General features: G+C 39.7%; 1 protein-coding gene across 12 annotated transcripts in view; it reads left to right on the forward strand.

Moving 5' to 3' along the window:
- JADE3 (jade family PHD finger 3) overlaps positions 1-21,493 on the forward strand; it is a 166,947-nt gene that overhangs the window by 126,804 nt on the left and 18,650 nt on the right. For 8 of the 12 annotated variants that reach the window (XR_005553740.1, XR_005553741.1, XR_005553739.1 and 5 more), the window contains 3 exons: positions 4,601-4,825; positions 6,757-6,888; positions 8,175-8,326. Coding sequence is in view for 9 of the 12 variants with exons in the window: in XM_039319632.1 (XP_039175566.1) it covers positions 4,601-4,825; positions 6,757-6,888; positions 8,175-8,326 (509 nt within the window). In the remaining 3 variants the exon portion in view is untranslated. Of the gene's footprint in view, positions 1-4,600; positions 4,826-6,756; positions 6,889-8,174; positions 8,327-21,493 lie in introns of those variants that run through there. The other 4 variants (XM_039319636.1, XM_039319637.1, XM_039319629.1 and 1 more) reach the window with 4 other exon arrangements.

The raw sequence follows: 21,493 nt of genomic DNA on the forward strand, positions 1-21,493 counted from the left end.
AATTCTAATTCTGGTTTTTTAAATTCTTCCCTTAATAGTATATATTGTTGTCTTTTTTCTTTGGTTTTTTTTCCGCCATGTTATAGCTATACCTCTAAAGTATGCTTTGGTTGTATCCCATACATTTTGTAATGTTGTATCTTCTTTTTTATTTTCTTTAAATATACATGTAAAATATTTTTTTACACTTTTTTCACAGTGCTTTTCAACCCATTGTAAGCGTGCCACCTGCTAGGTACCGATGTACTACCGGTTGTACGCATACCACCGGTAGAAAAGCCCTGATCTAGTCTAACCTACTGCTCTCACAAGAGAGTATTTCTGATAAACGCCTATCCAGTCTCTTCTTAAAAGCTTCCAGTGATGGGGCACCCACAACTTCTGGAGGCAATTTCAATTTAAAACCTACAAACTACAGTAACATATACTAATCTCCAAAATAAAAGCAAGGAAACACAAAGTTATAGAATGCTTTGTGTAGATGCTGGCTAGCATTTCTACAAGCAGTTTCAAGGAAAATACAAAAAAACCCTATCTTTGCAAAGTACTGTACTTATAAATACAATAGTTTGCAAAGTACAATATTTAAAGGGAAGCAGAGCAGTTCCCAAAGTGCTTACAAACAAACAGTGCAGTACTATAGAGTAAAAGAAAAATAATAGTTTAAAATACTTACAGAAGCAATTCTAGCACTCTACTCCTCAAACCGCAGCAACTGAAGATGCTCCACACAGCACCAAAAAAATAAAAACAAACTTGGCACCAGCTGCAAAAATCACTAGATCTTGTTTGGCCATGTGACCAGGGACAACAAACAAACAAACAAGCCCTGTCAGCTTCAGGAAATTCCATGTCATAATCCTGAACGGCACAGCCAAGTCACAGAGTTAAAAATGGCCACTGCTGCAGCAGTGACTGAATCCAAGTCACATAGCCACAGAGGCCTCTTTTTGATCACAGTTTTGAATTTCTAATGTACATACCCTTTCTGAATAAATTCGTTCTTGTGAAAATTCACTAAATAAACATTTGTACTTGGGGGATTATTGTAGTTTACAAGAGTTCTAGTCGTTTTGTTCTCTATCTTGAAAAATTCATCACTATCTTCCCTGTTTTCTGTGATTTGTTTTTATTTTTTTCCTCCTAGATCATTAAGAATGTAAAAATTTCTAAAGAATTAAAATAAGTAAACTTTTTTTAAATGTTTAGTTGAAAAAAGAATTTTAAAAATTGGTAAAAATTGAAAAAATAATGTTATAAAAAATTGAAAAAAGAACTTTAAAAGATTTAAGCATTAAAAAATTAAAAATGATATTTAAGAGTTGAAAAAAGATTAAAATTTGAACAATTAATTTAAAAATTGAAGAAAGAAATTAAAAAATTGAAAAAATAATTTTTTTAAAGGAATTCAGGGATTTTAAAAATTCAAGAATTTACAAGAGTTCTTGGCCCTTTATAAAGTAATATGCACTTGTTTTTTGTTGGAAATCTCAGGCTGTTTTCTAAGAGATGCTTTGCTTTTAACTGCTACTCCCTGCCTTGAAAGTTTATCCTTTTCTTCCCTGTTCACAAGTGTTTTGTACTTATTCTTCTTTCCCTGCTTTCTTGCCCTTCGGTTGCCTGGCCACTGCTGGGGTTTTCAGGCACGATGTGCTGATGTGGGCACTCTACTTACCTGGTCCATCTCTTGCTAAGTGAAACAGTTGTTAAGTGAATTTTGCCCCATATTACGACCTTTCTTGCCACAATTATTAAGTGAATCACTGCAATCATTACGTTAGTAACATGGTTGTTAAGTGAATCTGGCTTCTTCATTGATTTTGCTTGTCAGAAGGTCACGAAGGGGATCACATGAACCCGGAATGCTGCAACTGTGATAAATTGAGTCAGTTAGCAAGCATCTGAATTTTAATCACATGACCATGGGGATATTGCAATGATTGTAAGTGTGAATCACTTTTTTCCATGTCATTGTAACATCAAATGGTCACTAAATGAATTACTATAAGTTGAGAACTACTTGTATTTGTATTATGGACAGGCCACTGAGAAGGAAAGAAGAAGCTGATTGGTCCCAATAAATCCTGAAGTGAAGCATCTTATCTATCCTCTCTTTTAGCCAACTAGAACAGTTGCCAGAGTTTCAGGAGAGAAAGATCTAAGTCAAAGAAATAGATTGTGCTCTGCCTCCTTTCTGGTTTTGAAATCTTGCAGTAAGGTCCACAAAACAAAACATCATCCTAACAACTGTCATTTGTTTATGGTCACTTCCCTTGTTTCTGTTTTTGAAGATGTAGGCAAGGAAGCTGTGGAAGAAGAGATGTAATAAGCAGCTTCTGAGGACTTCCGGTTTTGTACTGTAGCTATCGGTTGTGGTATTGCAGACCTTTGCACTCTGTGGCTAGTTTCGCCTTGCCAGGGGACCCTAAATGGGTCTAAGTCACCCCGAAGAGGCAGCGAAGAAAGAAAAGTGTCCCAACAACTCTGGAACAACAGCGGTCATTTCATTCGGTTCAGGGAAAGCCTTCTAACCCGACAGGAGAAAGGCTGGCCATGCCTCACTGACCAGCCCAAGCTACTTGCAGCTGAAGTCCAAAGCCGTTAACCAGCACAACAGTGAGCAGCATGCTTGAAACTGGGTGAAGAATTTCTTCTCTCTCCTATTTTATATTTGATTTCCTGGAAAAGATCCCCCAAAAGCAAAAAGCCTCCCGAAGTGAAAAGGGGGGGGATTGTCTCACCCTTCTATAGACAGAAGCGACGAATTAAATTCTTATGGAGAATAAACATTACCACAATTTGGATAAATTTGAAAACTAAGAAAACTGTTAAAACTCTATGCCTGAAAAAGCATTGATGAAATTATATGTATATAAAAAGAAGAACAAAAATAACTGTTTTAAAAAGTTGAAAAATGAACAGTGACATCTAGTGGAAGATTAGAGAAAACTATAGCAGCACTGATCTAGAATTTGGCAAGACACTTAGAAACAGCAAAAAACAGCTGGGAACAAAGCATTGAGTTATCTGTTACTGAGTGAAACTATGTATGTTTAGAAACTGATGACCTTCTGGGATTATAAACACACTGAACTGCAATCTTAAATCTTAACTTAAGGACTGTTTGCAAAGAAAGAAAAAAATTGGCGTTTGGTTAATCTTCTAAAGGAGAAATTACTGGAAAACTTTTAGATGGTCAAATACTTTGAACTGAATCCTGACTGGCTGATAATTATAAGACCCCTGAAAAGAAAACTGCCACAAAATATTGTTTTCAGTGGTGCTTTGACAATTGGAAACATATTGAATTATAAAACCATTATATAAAGATAAGAACTACGTAAGATTTGGCTGTTTGGATTTTAAGATGGACTGGATTGATAAAACTAATTAAAAAGATTATGACACCAATGGAAAACTACTTAGAGGGGAGAGATAAAATGGATATTATATACCTATCTAAAAGTGATATAAAACCATACCTAATATCTTTTTCCTGAAGAATCCAGTTTGGAGCTTCAAAGATCTGCAGGAACAATGACTTAAGACAATAAAAATGCATTCCAGAAAAAAATATACATAATGCTGTGACAGATTCAAACGATAATTGTTTCAAACCATGATGAGATTAGAAATCAGTTTTACAATATAAATGAACATATCTTTAACTTCAACCTACAACTAAATGACACTCAAAAAATGACAACAAAGAATGAACAAACAAATCAGACAACAGAATATAAATTAAATAAAAGTGACTTAAATAGAAAAGCTACAAATGAAGAAAACTACAATTTAATACAAACAAAAAAGATCTGCAAAACCTTAAAGAAGACAAAAAAGATCCTTTATTATCTAGGACTTCAAAACAAATTTGAGGATAAAAAAGAAGAACAAATAAAATGGATTAAAGAACTCTCAGAAGAATTATCAAAACGTGGGAGACGAAAACATGATACTTTACTTCTTTGTCTTTTTTGTCCCCAATAACATTTACAAAAATACAACCTAGCAAAAGAAGAAGATCAAAGTTGGAGTCAAGAGACGTGATTCAACTTATCAGATGGACTATTATATGACTAAGCAGTTGTTTGCATATATATAATTTAATTTAATAAATACAATGGAAATAAGCTGATTAAAAAACATGTTATATGTTGATATTATTATATGCATAAATACTAAAAAATGTTTATACTTGGTTTATACTGAAAATATTAAGAATTATATTTGTTTAATGTAGACAAAAGAATATTACAGGAAGAAGAGAGGACCAAGAAATATATTGCCAACATATTGATTAATTGTAGTAATTAATTATCATTGATTGTTTTAAATATATGAACCCAGACAATACATTGTTCACGAACCACTAAAGATTGTTATTGTAAAAAATTAATAAAATATATTTTTAAAAAATAATAATAAGCAGCTTCCATGAATCTTGAAAGTGCACGTCAGCATTTTGTGGACATGAAAATATGTAATTTGCCCACTACCCTTACTTTTCCATTCTGTCTTAGGAAAGATGACATCCAACTCCATCTTTTCTCCTGCTGTTTCTGTGGTGCTCTGTTATCTTTCCCTGTTAACTCTCTGGTTCCCATAGGTACGATGTCTCAGGAGATTCGTCCTACAGTGGTTGAACGGCACCAGGGCTCACTCTACACTCTCTTTCCTGACCATTCTGTGGTGAAACATTTTGACAAGGTGGACATCTCCAATGGTTTGGATTGGTCTCTGGATCACAGAACCTTCTTCTACATTGACAGCCTTTCGTACCGTGTTGATGCCTTTGATTATGACCTGCAAACCGGGAAGCTTTGTATGCCTACTTTCCATGTTTTGAAATGTGTAACAAAGTTGTTTTTTGAACACCATTTTAAAATTGTTGCTTTCTCTCTCTCTCTCCCACTCTTGGTATAGTGGTTAAGGGATCAGGCTAGAAACTGGAAGACTATGAGTTCTAATCTTAGGCATATAGCCACTGGGTGACTTTGGGCCAGTCACTCTCATTTCTAGGAAGAAGGTGGCAGTGGCAAGGCACTTCTGAAATCTTGCCAATAAAACTGTAGGGGCTAATCCAGGCTATTGCCAGGAATCAGTACTGACTTGAAAGGGTGCGCACGCACACACACATAACACACACATTCTACTGTAGTAGAACCCCTACAGTCACAAGTCATTTTATGTAAAAATCCAATTGATTTTACATGTTCTCTTAAAACTGTTTAAAGCATAGCTTTAACATTTATTGGGTGTATTAGAAATGACCGTAGTTTCAGCAATATAGTGTTCTATTTCTCCAAGGATAGGGGATAAGATATAATATGTATATATTAACATACCACAGCACACAAAACACAACATTAATATAAAGCACAATATAACACACATCTGCTTGTAACTCCTTAATCCCAGAAATTTGAGGTGACTGGTTCTAAAAGTTTCCCCAACTGTGGGCATCTGGTTGTTTATTATTTATTTATTTATGAGACTTATATACCGCTTTAAGTGCAAGCACTCTCTAAGCGGTGTACACCAGTAAGCAATGTATATATATATTTACATTGCCCCCAACAATCTGGGTCCTCATTTTACCTACCCGGAAGGATGGAAGGCTGAGTCAACCTTGAGCCGGTGAGATTTGAACCGCTGACCTGCTGAACACAGTCAGCTAAAGTGGCCTGCAGTACTGCACTCTAACTGCTGCGCCACCTCGGCTCATATTGCATTGTTCATGCACAATGGCTTCACTTCACTGGTAGCCACAGTACAGTGTGATTGCAGGCATGCACATAACTGGAGAAGCCTTTGAAGCAGCTATTCTGAGTCTTCCAGAAGATTCAGTATTTTTATATTTTGAGGAGGGATATTTTACTAATGCATATTGTGATATGCCTCTTTAAGATGCTTAGTGCAGCCCTTATAAAACTTGCGCTCTTTAATAAAGAAAACAATAAGCACTAATATCACTGCTCTATTTTCTTCCCTTTCAGAGATGATGGTGTCATGCCTGCTCTATCTCTTCTCTCTCTTTGATTACTGCTAAGCAGATCCAAAATCTCCTTTTGCCATCTGTATCTTGTGATTGCTTACAATAGCAACATTGTTTTATTCTGCAGTATAAAAGTAAAAACTACAGTTAATCAAAATAAATCGAACTATGAAGAAAAAAAATCCATCCTCTTTTAGGTGGATGGGTTGGGACTGTACTGTGTGAGTCAGGTATCATGGCTGTAAGCCATCCAGAGTCACCTTATAAGGGAGATGGGCGGCATCATAATTAAACAAACAAATATATAACAGCAACGAGGAGAAAACATTCAACTAGGTCTCCCTATCTCAGGAACATAGCCCTATGCTCAGATAAATGGATCCACTTTCTTAGGTACAGCACATCTAAGCTAAAGTGAACTTGATACCCAAAAACATGTTTCTTATCCATATTTGTTTCCCAACTATGTAGTTCAGTTAATCTTCCTCATTTAAGATAACTATACATGCTGGAAGATAATGTCGATAATTTGGAGAAATCAAACTCTAGCCATCCTTTTGCTATAATATTATATTACTGATAAAAGCCTGCTTCTCTAAGACTCCAATTTACAGTTTAGGATATTCTCCAGCATGATCCCAAGTACTCCTTCCAAGATAAATAAATTTATGATGTTCCCCTTTCCATTTCTTCTTGTAAAAATATTATTTGGGAAATGTGTGTCTTAACTTGTAATATGTTTCAATGTGTTTCTTCAGGCAACCGCAGGAGCATGTACGAATTGGAAAAGGAAGACGCCATTCCTGATGGGATGTGTATTGATACAGAGGGGAAGCTTTGGGTGGCCTGTTATGGTGGAGGACGGGTAATCCGTATAGATCCTGAAACAGGTTAGCAATTGTAGAGAATGGGCTGGGGAAGTCCACATCTCTTTCCTGAGATCAAGCTGTGTGGTGTAGGGGATTTAGAGCAAACACAATATGTGTGTTTTATTAATTCCAGAACATTCCTTTGCTCATGCAGAGATGTTGCTTTTGAAAAGCAGCCTGCCGGTCCCCATGTATATTGTATAAAAAGGCCCTATCTTATCTGAAATGCAGTGCAGCTCATGTTTTAGTTTACTTGTTAATGCAAATGGAAAACCTTTGGTGATTGGTGAAATCTCTGTGATAATGTCATCCCATAAATGCCAAGACCTGGAGCTTCCTGCATGTGATTCAGAAGGTAGATTTAGGTGCAAAAAGCTCTAGGTTCAATCCCTGACATCTCCAGATAAATGGATCAAAGAATTTGAAAGTGTGCCCAGCGAGATTTTGTAGACTTTGCCAAACAGGTAAAGAACTTTGTCTGGCATACAGCATACGATATTTTTACCTTTCATAGTGAAAGAACAATCAGACATGTTCTGATCCAGAATTAAGTTGCTTTGTAAATCCAGATCATACAGATAAACTCAATAAGAATTATTACAAAACAGCTATTTTATTTAGAAATACTTGCAGTTATGGTTGTTGCTTCTGGATAATATACATCTGTTCACCCTTATAGGTAAGAAATTAATACTTTCTCCATACCAACTTCTAATGTGGAATGAGGCCATCTGAGTCCTCCAGTGGTTCCATGCTTAACACAGACAAAGGCATTCCAAATTGGCACATGGCATTCCAAACTGGCACATGGCCTGTGATGAACTTTAGTGGCTCCTCCCACAGATCTGATAACATGGGTTTGCTGACTAGCTAAAACTACATTACCCATAAGCCATCTCTTAAGGAGACAGCACTTAACCCAATAAATGCCAAACATTCTAACATACAGATCTACATGCTCTAGTCAGGGTTACATGATCCAGAACAAGACAACTGATTCAAATGTCCCATTTCTTACAAATGAATCACATTTATGCACAATGCATCCAATCAGTATTTTGCCTTTGAAAATTTTCAAAGTCCATGAAGCTCTTTTTTCCAGCTTTAGGTCCTACCTTTTGTTTCTTTAGGATGGAGTGTGTAACCTGCAGATTTAAATGTAGATTCCAGCATGCCATTTGCAGCCTTCACTCCCTCATTTTTTGATGGATGGGTGTTTACTTTTTTCCAAATTTAAGAAGGGAAACGTACTAGTTCCGCTCTGCTGGTCTGCTGCCCTTTGTTAAGGAAATGATTTATTTTAACAGGAAAAAGAATTCAGACAGTGAAGCTACCTGTAGACAATACAACTTCCTGTTCTTTTGGTGGATATGATTATTCAGAACTGTATGTCACTTCAGCTGCTGGACTGGATGAGTCATCTCTTGTACGACAACCCCAGGCTGGTGGCATTTTCAAGGTAATCAGAGTGCTGCAGTGCATTTGAAATCATGATATGCACGGTACAGTAGGTGGGGGGCAGCATTTGATTAATTTAACTGAGGGGCATCTGGGGGGTCAATAAAGTCAAGATGGCAGCTATTCTAATAATAGCTGCAGCATTTTTGTTTTAATGTGCTCTCTCAGTTTGGTTGTTTTCTTGCAGACATTTCGTTATGCAACTAGGTATCATCAGTATACTGATGCAGAAGGCAGAGCAATGATAATGTTACTAGTTGGGTAGGGAAACGTCTGCAAGAAAACAACCAAGCTCAGAGTCAAGGACCTCACAGTTCAACCCTGACTTACAGATATTCCCTTCTATTGATCTCTGTTTTAACTGACTGATTTAAGAGCTAAATTTTCACTAATATCTTTCTTTTTTAAAAAAACAGTATTCATTTTAAAAAAACATACTTTAACAAAAGTAAAGTTCTAATATGATTTTTTAAAAATGTATCTAAAAAAGCAGTTTGGATATTGTGAAGAATCAAATTAAGCATCTCAGATCAATGCTATGTCTTTAAATACCTATCTTTGCTTTCAGGTCTAGGATTAAAATGGCTGTTGAGCCCCTGATGATTATTTTTTTTTATTTTTTTTATTTTTTAAACCAACAAAACAAAACATAACACACACACACACACACACACACAGTGTATACTCCTCCCTTTTTTTAACAGCAATTTCGTAACAGTAATCTTCTATTATTTACATTTCCCCCCCTTATTCTTCTTTAGAATATTTGTCCTTGTTGGCCTGTTGTTTCTTATTTACATTTTTCTTCCTTCATACTATACTTCATACTAAGAATAATACATATTATTATTACTATACATTATTATACACACATTTTCCACTTTTGACCTTTCCACATTTATTCTCTTCTATTATTTCTAGTCTCCAACCAGTCATACCACTTGTTCCATATTAGATAGTACTCTGTGTTTTCCTTTTCTTTTATCTCTTTTGTTAATTTGTCCATCTCAGCACAGTCCAGGACTTTTCTTATCACTTCTTCCTCTGATGGTATATTCTCATTTTTCCAGAACTGTGCGTATGCTATTCTTGCTGCCCTTGTTATATGTAGAATTAAGTACCGTATTTCTTTACTATATTTTCTGTTTAAAATAGCCAGCAAAAAGATCTCTGATTTCCAGTCTACGGGTTGGTCTATTATTTCTTCGATCCATCTTCTTATTTTAGTCCAGTATTTTTTCGCAACTGGGCATGTCCACCGTAAATGATAATATGTTCCATGTACTTTTTTTACATTTCCAACATGTTGGTGAATTGTTCTGGAACATCTTGGCAAGCTTTGCTGATGGAAGATGCATCTGTAAAACATCTTCAACTGGTTTTCCTTGAATGCCGCTGACATAGTCAATTTTATGTTTATTTCCCATATTTTTTCCCATTTCTCCAATTCTATATTATATCCAACATTTTTTGCCCATCTAATCATTGTGTCTTTGACAACCTTGTCTTCCATTTTATATCTCAATAGGTATTTGTATAAATTGCTAATTAATTTTATTTCTGTTCCATGTATAATTTTATCCAATTCTTGCAGCTCTTTTTGTATTTCATATAATTTTTTGTCCTCTGTATATTTAGACTGAATTTGTGTAAATGTCCACCAGTCAATCTCTCTGCCTATATCTTGTTCCAATTCTTGTTTTGTTTTCAGGTTTCCCTGTTCATTTACTAATTCCTTGTATCTAATTATCTTATTTATATCCAGTAGGTTTGGGTGTTTCAGAGCTTCTGTTGGGGATAACCACATTGGAATTCTTATATAATGTTTTTGTTTTATTTTTTACCAAGTCTGTAGCAATGCATTCCTAACTATGTGTCTTTGAAAGTATCTGTGTATTTTATATTTTTTGTCCCATAGGAATGCATGCCACCCTGCTTGCAAGTCATGTCCTTCTATTGTTAAAACTCTAGTATTTTTCAAATTCATCCAATCTTTTAGACAAGTTAAGCTCGATGCTTGGTAGTATATTTCCCACTCTGGTAACGTCAATCCCCTTTATCTTTCATATCTTGCAAGAGTTTTAATTTAATCCTGGGTTTTTTCCTTTGCCATATAAATTTAGTGACCAATTTATTTAATTCTTGAAAGAATGTTTTCCCTAATTTATTATTATCCTTAATCGAAGAACATTTCGCTGTAAGCCAGATCCCTAAATATTTTATTTTCTTGGTTATACTTATCTTTGTTTTATCTTCCAGTTCACTTTCCTGTGCCTTTGTAAGATTTTTGGTTATTAATTTGGATTTATTCTTATTAATCTTAAGTCCGGCTACCTCACCAAATTCTTCTATTTTTGAATCAATTTAAAGCCAGTTTCTAATGGATCTTCCAAAATGAATACCAAATCATCAGTGAAAGCCTTAATGTAAGCTCGTCCTGACTATAGGCACGGAACCTAAGAATTAGGAACGATGCAGGATTCAACAAAGTCTCAGGATTTATTATGTTGCTAAGTTGAAAAGAAAGTCAGCCCTGAGAAACCTCCCATTCCAGCGTATTAAATAAGCCCCGCCACCACACCTCAATTACCAATCACCGCTCCACCCTCGCCACACCCTCATGTTTGTCAGACCCAGCATCCCAGTTAACTGAAAACAGCAGATTAATTCAACTCAAGTCCCTTCAGACGCGCGTCGCAGGCAGAGCGTCATTAGCTGATCGTCGGCAGCCCATTGGAATTAACACCATCCATCTGATTCGCGGTAGCCCAAATCAGTCCCTAGACGCGCGTCGCAGGCAGGACGTCATCAGCTGAGCGTCGGTATCTCTAGTATCGCCGTGGCCTCTCAGCAGCGTCGCAGCCCGCTTATTCAAGATGTTTTACGCTGGGTCTGACATTCGGCCCCCCCTCACCACGGGATCCCCTGGAATAGAACGTTACAGGTTAATGCATCGTTTGGTTAACAGTATCTATATATCATTTAACCCCCCCCCCATTCGGTTTCGGCTTATTTGGCCATATTTTATGGTATCTTCGGAGCAACTCCGGAGCGAAAACCTTTTCACTCTGCACCCATGAAGCATCGGATAGGGGATATCCTTTCCATAATATCAGGTAGTATACTTTGCCCCCCCGCCATCGTGAGTCCATGATATCCTGTATCTCATACTGTCCCGGAGCTATAGGTCCAGGAGGATCTGTATGAGTGTTCCTTTCTATCGGCTTCAACAGACTCACGTGGAAAACCGGATGTATTCTACCAAGGAAGACCGGCAGTTGGAGTTGTACCGTAACAGGATTAATGATGCGTATTATGCGAAATGGACCCACGTATTTCGCCACCAACTTCTTGCCCGGTACCTGTAACTTAAGATATTTGGTCGAGAGATATACCTGGTCACCTACTCGGAATTGGGCTGACATTCTACGACCTTTATCTGCCTGTTCCTTGGCTATTTGCCCCGCCTGTATCAGCGCTTTCTTTACTGTATGCCACACTTGGTTAGCACGGGACATCCAGTCCCCTGGCTTCGTGGCCAGGGACGTCAGTGGTTCACAACCCGGTAAGGGATTTAGATCGTAGCCATATACCACTTGAAAGGGGGTTAACCCGGTACTCTTATGCACTGCATTGTTGTAAGCTAGCTCGGCAAAGGGTATATAATCCATCCAATCCGTCTGTTGGTGAGAGACATAGCAACGTAGGTATCGTGACACGGCCGCATTGGCCCGTTCCGCTGCTCCGTTGGTACATGGATGGTATGCAGAGCTCAATCCTTGAGTAGTTCCAATACAGGCCAGAAATTGACGCCAGAATCGAGCTGTGAATTGAACCCCACGGTCTGATATCATCCGTCGGGGAGCTCCATGTAGACGATAAATGTGCTGTACAAATAGCTTCGCTAGTTGCGCTGCAGACGGCAGCCCTTTGCAGGGTATAAAATGAGCCTGCTTCGAAAATAAGTCTATTACCGTCCATATGACTGTGTAACCTTTTACATTTGGTAACTCCACCAGGAAGTCCATGCCAATATCTTGCCATGGCCGTATCGGATCAGACACTGACTGTAACAATCCCATTGGCTTCTTAGGTATTACCTTTGCCTGTGCACAAACCCTACATTCTTTTACGTATGTTTCAATGTCTTTCCTTAAGCTTGGCCACCAAAATCGCCTTCTTGCTAGATGTAATGTTTTTACAAAACCAAAGTGACCTGCTACTTTGGAGTCATGACATTGATGGTATACCCGGCTGCGCACTTCCTGAGGTATATACAATTTATCGCCATACCAGGCCAAACCATTACGATAGGTCAATATCCCTGGATTCGCTGATAGCCAAGGATCAGTTACTAAAGCTGTTTTTATTTCTTCTTCAAAAGTTGCTAGCTTTGTACAAACTTCTGCCTTTTCGGGCTCCCCATTACACTGAGGTATGACAGCCTGGATCACCTGTTCCCGTTTGCTGTCATATTGAGGCATTCGGGAGAGTGCGTCCGCTAGAAAGTTCTTTCCACCTGGAACAACCTTTAAACAGAACTTGAAACGTTGAAAATACTGTGCCCATCGGACGTGTTTAGGCGCTAGTTTTCTTGGTGTTTGAAGCACTGTTAGATTTTGATGATCTGTCCAGACTTCGAAGGGATGTTGAGCCCCTTCCAACAGATGGCGCCAAGTGGACAATGCCCATTTCACTGCAAATGCTTCTTTTCCCCACACTGCCCAACGTCGTTCTGTTTCAGTGAATTTTTTGGACGTGTAGGCACACGGTTGTAGCATATTTTTCTCATTACGCTGCAATAGAATAGCACCAACGGCTACATCGCTAGCGTCCACCTGTACAATAAAAGGCTTGTCCGGGTCAGGATGTGCCAATAACGGCTCCTGTGCAAACAGGCTTTTTAACTTTTCAAAGGCCTGTTGGCATGCCATGGTCCATTCCAGCGGTTGTTTTGGCCGGGGTTTACCAGTATTGTGTTTGGTACGTAACAACTGAGTCAATGGTAGGGCCACATCAGCGAAGGACGGTATGAACTGACGATAAAAATTAGCGAACCCCAGAAACCGCTGTAATTGGCAACGAGTCCTTGGGGCTTGCCATTCCAATACACTGCGTATCTTATTGGGATCCATCTCTATTCCCATCGCAGAAACCCGGAATCCTAAGTAATCAAACGGTCTTTGTGGAATTCGCATTTTGATACTTTACAGTATAGTTTGGAATCTAGTAATTTTCGCAACACCGTTCGAACTAATTGTATGTGGTCTTCCAGTGTACTCGAGTATATAAGTATATCATCTAAGTATACAAGTACACCCCTATAAAGATGGTCATGTAACACCTCGTTTATTAACTGCATGAATACAGCCGGGGCTCCCTGTAGACCGAAAGGCATCACCTTGAACTGATAACTCCCTAAGGGACAGTTAAAAGTGGTCTTCCACTCATCCCCTTCCTTTATCCGTATTCTATAATATGCCTCCCGAAGATCTAATTTTGTGAAAATCTTGCCAGTGGCCAAATGGGCAAGGAGGTCTTTCATGAGAGGTAGCGGATAAATGGGTTCTACGCATACCGCGTTCAGTCCTCTGAAATCTACACATAACCGTAGTCCTCCGTCCTTTTTTTCATGAAATATTACGGGTGCTGCTATTTTAGAGCGCGCCGGCTCTATAAAGCCCCTAGCCAGGTTTTTATCGATATACTCCCTCATTTCCTTTAGCTCAGCGAATGTCATGGGGTACATTCTGGGCTTAGGCAACTTTGCCCCAGGAATAAGTTCGATGGCACAATCTGTTGCCCTATGGGGTGACAGAGTGTCGCAATCATGTTCACTAAATACTGCTGCCAGGTCGTTGTAGACTGACGGGTATCCGGGTCCGTCCCCTTCCGGTATTGGGTCTACAGCACCCAGCCCTTTATCTCCATTATGATCAGGTGTGGGTAGTGGCTGAGGACCCACAGGCAACCGCAATCGTCGAGACCCATTCTCCCACCAGATGATCGGTGTCCATTTATCCAGCCAGGCCAATCCAAGAATGAGAGGTTCGGTCATGGAAGGGACCACGATGAATCTGATAACCTCCCAATGACCACCTACATCCATCCTGACTGATTCGGTCACCAACGTGGTTGGAGCCCCCCCTAGCAGTGAACCATCCACCTGCTCGAATCGAATTGGGGATTTTAGTCGAGTCACCCTAATCCCCATCTGTTGTGCTACCCCCCTATTAATTAAACACCGGGTGCATCCGGTATCAAGCAATGCCTGAAAAGACCTCGCTTCCCCAGTATTTGGGCTTGTAAGAGTTACTGGAATGGTGAATGGGACGATTGGTTCACTCACCATTGAATCTTCTACAGGACCGTCCTCCTCGTATTCCTGCAACATGGGGGAATGATCACCGGAAGCTGGCTGTATCGGTGTCTGCCCCGTTTGGTGGGCTACCCGTGACTTCTCCGTTGTTTTCTGTGGTGTAGAGCCTGGTTTGCCGATCGCCGTTGGTGTCCCTAGTATTGCCGGCAGTCCGCACTCTGCTGCTCGGTGCCCTGGTCGGTTACATCGGAAACACCTAAAGGTTGTCTTTGGGTGCGTTGCTTCCGGTGTGGCCTGGACCATACGGCCTGTGGGCGGGTCCTGGCACCGGCGGGGTGGTAGTCTGTTCTCACGCCCACTGGTATGCTCCCTCAACCCGATGTCCAGTTCCATCGCGGCTTTAAACCAATCGGACAGACGTCCCCCTATCCCTCTCACTATACATGCCCGGCGTATCTCGTTATCCAAGCCATTACGAAAGTGGTGAACCAGTAAACGATCCGGCCACGATTGCAGTCTCCCCGCTAATTTCTGGAACTCACGGATGTAATCTTTTGCCGGTCTCCCTCTTTGTCGCAGGCCCACCAGTTGGGCCTCCGCCCATTGTAAGCGTGTTGGGTCTTCGAATCTAGTTCTTAACGCATCCAGGAAGAGCCCCACATCAGCTAGCTCTCTGGCTTGGTCACTATAGAGATCAGCTGCCCATGCAGCTGCCTCTCCCTGTAGACTCGATGTGACTGCAACCACCATCGACCAATTGGATGAATACAGGGTGGAGTAGCGATCTAGATGGTTCAGTACATGACTAAGAAAGACTGCTAAGCGATCTGGGTCCCCGTCAAATGTAAGCGTTATAGGGGGAGGGTTCCACACCATATTCTGAGGCCATGGAGGTGGCACCTGTCCTCCATACCGACCAGCCTCCAGAGATTGTCTAGGACGAGTCCCTGCTCCTCCCCCCGTGGGTCCTGCGCCCATGTCATCAGGGTCTGCCGGCCTGTTCCCCAGTCCCCTCACCCCCATTCCATAACGTGTACGATCCGTCCCCACCTGCCTTGTGGTAGGTTCCCGCAACGTGAACTGGTCATCCGGGTGCAGGTTAAGCTCTGTACCGGACAACCGGAACTGGGAGGTGTAAGGTCGGCTATCCTTGCTAGGGCTATGTATAGTAGTGGGGTATATACGTTCCCCAAACTGGTCTCTGAGCACATCCAGCGTGTACTGCCCCGGGGCTGTGGAGCAGCTCCATTCCTCTTCATGGTCTCCAGTGACCCGGCGTTCCCTCCAACCGGTAAAGCTTGGCGCCAACCGTCATCCGCGACCATCCTCAGGGAGCCCCAGCGTTGGGCTAAACCACCATTCGCCCCCCGTATCCACCGGACGTTGCTGTCGGGTTTTTGGACCCTCAACTACGGGAGCACATATTTTTTCCCTCTGTCGAACCACCGTTGGCTCCTCCCCTGTGCCGCCCGCTGCCAGGCCCTCCAGCTGTTCACCGGACTCCTCCGAGTCTTCAGCCATGACAGGGTCCTCTCCCTGCGTTCCCTCTGCCATAGCTCCTTGTTCCTAGCGAGCGCCGGGTGTTGGAACAACTAATGTGAGGGAGGGCTGACTTAATGTAAGCTCGTCCTGACTATAGGCACGGAACCTAAGAATTAGGAACAATGCAGGATTCAACAAAGTCTCAGGATTTATTATGTTGCTAAGTTGAAAAGAAAGTCAGCCCTGAGAAACCTCCCATTCCAGCGTATTAAATAAGCCCCGCCACCACACCTCAATTACCAATCACCGCTCCACCCTCGCCACACCCTCATGTTTGTCAGACCCAGCATTCCAGTTAACTGAAAACAGCAGATTAATTCAACTCAAGTCCCTTCAGACGCGCGTCGCAGGCAGAGCGTCATTAGCTGATCGTCGGCAGCCCATTGGAATTAACACCATCCATCTGATTCGCGGTAGCCCAAATCAGTCCCTAGACGCGCGTCGCAGGCAGGACGTCATCAGCTGAGCGTCGGTATCTCTAGCATCGCCGAGGCCTCTCAGCAGCGTCGCAGCCCGCTTATTCAAGATGTTTTACGCTGGGTCTGACACTTAAATTCTTCCTTCTTTATTTTTAAACCCTTTATTTCTTGATCCTCTCTGATTTTTTTCAGGAGTATTTCTAATGATAAAATAAATAGAAGAGGGGAAAGTGGGCATCCTTGTCTTATTCCTTTGGTTATATCAATTTTTTCTGTCATTTCATCATTTATAATTACCCTAGCTGTTTGTTTAGTATATATTTTCTCAACCATCTTTCCAAATTTTGTCCCAAAATCCATATAGTACAATTGTGTTATAATAAAATTCCAATTCAGATTATCAAATGCCTTCTGGGCATCAAGAAAAACCAGTGTAGCTTGTCTTTCAGGATGGACTTCATAAAATTCTAAAGTGTTCATTATTATCCTCATATTATTTTTTATTTTTCGTCCTGGTAGAAATCCATTTTGATCTGGGTGGATGTAGTTATTCAAAAATTTTTTTTATCCTTTCTGCTATTATTGTTGTAAATGTCTTATAATCTGTATTCAGTAAAGAAATCGGTCTATAATTTTGAATTTGTTGTAGGTCTGAGTCTTCCTTAGGAATGAGGGTGATGATTGCTTCAGTCCAAGTTGTCGGTATCTTCGCCTCCTCCAGCACCTCATTGTAAAGCTCCAACATTATCCGTTTTAGTGACTCTTGTGTATTTTTATAAAACTCAACCGGAATTCCATCTGGGCCTGGTGATTTATTGTTTTTTTATTTTTTCAATGCTGTTTCTAATTCTATTGCGGTTATTGGTCTATTCAACATTTCCTTTTGTTCTTCGGTGATTTTGCTCATTTTTGCTGCCTCTATATATTGTTTGACTTTGTCATCTGCTATATCTTTCTGATGGTATAGCTTTGAAAAGAAATTTTGTATTATTTTCTTTTTTTCTTCCCATGTATATTGTACTGTTCCACTTTCGTCTTGTAGTTGATGTATTGTTCTTTTGCCTTTTTCTTTTTTTAATTTATAGGCCAACCATCGACCAGTTTTATTCGCATTTTCAAAGTAATTTTGTTTCGCCATCCTAATTTTCTGTGCCATTTCTTTTTGTGTTGTCAGGTTAATCTTGTGTTTTATAATATTCCATTTTTCTTTTATCTTTTTATTTTGTGGGTCCTTCTGTAGATCACCTTCTATTCTTTTTAATTCTTCTTGTAATTTTCTTTGTTGAAGTCTCCTATCTTTGTTTTTCTTAGAGTTGTATGCAATTGTCAATCCCCAAATATAAGCTTTTGTAGTATCCCACAAATTTTGTGTTGATGTCTCTTCCTTTTTATTTACCTGAAAAAATTATGTCAACTCCTTTTCTAGCATCTGTATATATTGTTTATCTTTACACAGTCTTTGATTCATTGACCATCTTTTTCTCTGTTTCTGGCCTTTCCATTTTATTATTATTGAGTTGTGATCTGCCCAATCATTAAGCCCTATTTCAATTTCCTCTATCCCGTTTTGTATTTCTTTTGTTGCCCAGGCCATATCGATCCTAGACCAAGATTGATGCGGATACGAATAGAACATATATTGTTTGTCTGACCTGTGTGTCTCTCTCCATATATCCTGAAGGTTGAGTTCTGTTATCATGTCAAAGAACGATTTTGGTAATATGTTTTTCTTCTTTTTGTTCTTTTTACTACTCTTATAATCTTTCTTAACATCAACTATTGCATTTAAATCCCCAATCATACAAATACTTTCATAATCCAGATCCACTAGTTTCTTATGTATCTTTTTAAAAAATTCATGTTGATTATTATTTGGTGCTATACTGCCATTAATAAGTTTTGTTCTTGCTCTAATTCTATTTCCAACATTAAAATTCTCCCCTCTTCATCCGAATATATTAATTTTGATTTTATTATTTCTTTGACATATATAGCAATTCGTCGTTTCTTGTTTTGTGCTAATGTTGTGTATAGTGTTTCTAATTTTACATTCTCTAGTAGTTTTCTATAATCCTTTTTTATATGAACTTCTTGAAGACATATCACATCTGCATCCAATTTTCTTAATTTGTTAAACGTTTGTGCTCTTTTTCTTGGTATATTCAAACCATTAATGTTTACAGAGAAGAGCTTAATTGCGTCTCCCATTTTTTACTTGATCTATTTTTTTATGCTTCTTGTCTCTATTACCCTTCCTTTTGCTCCTTCTCTTTCTAACCTTTCTCTTTCTTGCATCTTTTGTATTTCTCTTTCTCGTTCAATTTCCTCTAATAAATCTTCATCCTGACTTTTACTTTCCGGCTCTTCCCTACTTTCTTGTTCTTCTCCCTGCGTAAAGTAACGTTCATAAAAGTCCTGCGCTTTCTCAAGTGTATCTATCTTATATTTTTTTTCCTGCCAAGTTAGAAATATGCCTTCAGGTATTAACCATCGAAACATAACTTTATATTTAGTTAATTGGGTTGTTAGAAATTGGTATTCTTGTCTCTGATTTCGTATTCTACGTGGTATTTGTTTTAATACAATTATTTCTTTACCCTTATATATTATTGGTTCATCTCTTGTTTTTTTATATATTTCATCCCTTACTGATCTTCTAGTAAACCTTATATGGACCTCTCTTGCCAATCTATGCCTTCGTGCATAATTTGTATATACTTTATATATTTCGTCTATGTCTCTTCTTGTTTCCTGTTTGTCCTTTCCTAATATCTTCACCAACATCTCTGCCATCTTCTCTCCCAAATCTTCTTCCTTTTCCTCTACAATATTTTGGAATCTTAGAAAGAACTAAGCGTTATCCATTTCCAAAAAGGCAATAGATTCAGTCAACTCCCTATTTACCTGCTCGGATTTCTGTATCATCCTTTCTATTTTGCTATCAACTTGCTCCATTTTTGTTTCGACTTTTTGAATTCTTTGTTCATTTTCCATCATTGTTTGTTGCATATTGCCTATCATATCATTCATGTTTTTAATTTCATCTCTCATTTCTCCAATATCATTCTTGATTTCTTTGTGATATATTTTCGTTTCTTCATGATTGTTTGCTATTGCCTCTGGGTCATCATCATTGTTTCTTGAATCGTTTGTAGTGTTATCTGCATGCTCTGTGGGTTCATTGCCAATTCTGCTTTTTCTTTTTTTTTCGCCAACATGGTCACTATCATTTTTTGACCTGTAGGAGAGGCCATTATAGGTGTGGGATTTGTAACTGTTTTTTTGCCTACTTTAGTTGTTGTTGCGGTACTTGTCATTTTTATTACTTGAATAATATTTCTCCACTTTTGCATATACCGATTTATGGCAAGTTGTTTTTGTTGATCAAGTTGGTTTTCAATCTATATATAAGCTTAAATATGTAAGTATATATATATAATACAGATAGTAAAGAATATATATATATATATATATATATATGTGTGTGTGTGTGTGTGTGTGTGTGTGTGTGTGTGTGTGTGTGTGTTCAATGATGCAATCTTCGATCTCCGGGAAGAGTATACTCCAGTTATTTATTGTTAAAACAACATTTAAAACAATAAAAACAGTTATATACAAGATTAAAACAACTTAGCTTTCGCTGGTCCTCTGCCAGCGTCCTCAGAGTGGGGCTTAGGGGATGTGAAAGTTCTTTTTATCCCCTTGCTGATCCAATTGCCTACTCATTGCCCTCGTGACAGGGCCACTCTTCCTGATTGCCTGTAACTGCCTTAACTGTTCGGCCTTCTCTTTTTTGCACTCCAATTTTGTATTTTTCTGCTCTGTCATCCTTGTGCCGCCTCCTCCTCCCTGTGCAGTTATTATCAACACACTACTCAATCCCTCCTCTCTACCCAATGCAAGGTGCCTCCTCCGATTCGACACCACACGAGTCCTGTCACGGAGTTCCTCCTTTTTATTCTCCCTGTTGGGCTGCTGGTCTACCTGCCGTTTTTGCATTCCATTGCCAGTTCCTATCTCATCTCCCTCCTCCAACTCCCCTCCTCTCCTAACCTACCGATTCATACACCCTTTGTTGTCCATTCCTGTCATCCTTCCCTTCTCCAATTTTTCCCTTTCCCTAACCTGCCTACTTGTGTACCATTCCTGCCTACCCTCATCCTCTCCTATCACTCTTCCCTTCTCCAAATTATCTCTCCTCCTCTTCTGTCGTTCTCCCTGCTGTTCCTGTTTCCCATCCTGCCTTCCTATCAACCTTCCTCTCTCAGGTAGTTTGTCTACCCCCTCAGTCTGCCAATCTCCCTGCTATTCCTGTCCTGCCCGATCCATTCCTGTCCTTCTTTGCTCCCTTAACACTTCTCCCCCCCCCACACGTCGATCCGTCCATGCCTGTATTACATCATTCATTCCCATCACCCCTTCTTTCTCCAATTCTCCTCTATCTCTAGCCTGCCCATCCTGCCCTACGTCATCCATCCCTGTCAATCCCCCTTCCTTCAACCCTCCCACCTGTTGATTAACATATTACTCCTGCCTTTCATCAACCATTCCTATCGATGTTCTCTTCCTCAATGTCTTTCCCTTCCTAGTTCGCTGCTCTACCTGCTGTTCCTGTTTGCCTTCCTCCACTGCTGTCCATCTTTCCCTCTCCAATGTCCTCCCCGTAATCTGCTGACCTGCCTGTTGTTCATCCATTTCTGTCCATCCTCTCTTTTCTAGCATTCCTCCTCCTCTAACCTGCTGTCCTACATGCTGTTCCCACATGCCAACATCCATTCCTATTAAACCCTCCTTCCCAAGCTTTCCTCCCCCCCAATCTGCCATCCTATCTGTTATTCTTATCTGCCCTTCTCCTTTCCTATCAGTCCCACCCTCTCCTGTTTCCTCC

The sequence above is a fragment of the Crotalus tigris genome, unplaced genomic scaffold (assembly GCF_016545835.1).
Source record: "Crotalus tigris isolate CLP2741 ecotype Arizona unplaced genomic scaffold, ASM1654583v1 scf7180000023606.2106662, whole genome shotgun sequence".
Lineage (NCBI taxonomy): Eukaryota > Metazoa > Chordata > Lepidosauria > Squamata > Viperidae > Crotalus > Crotalus tigris.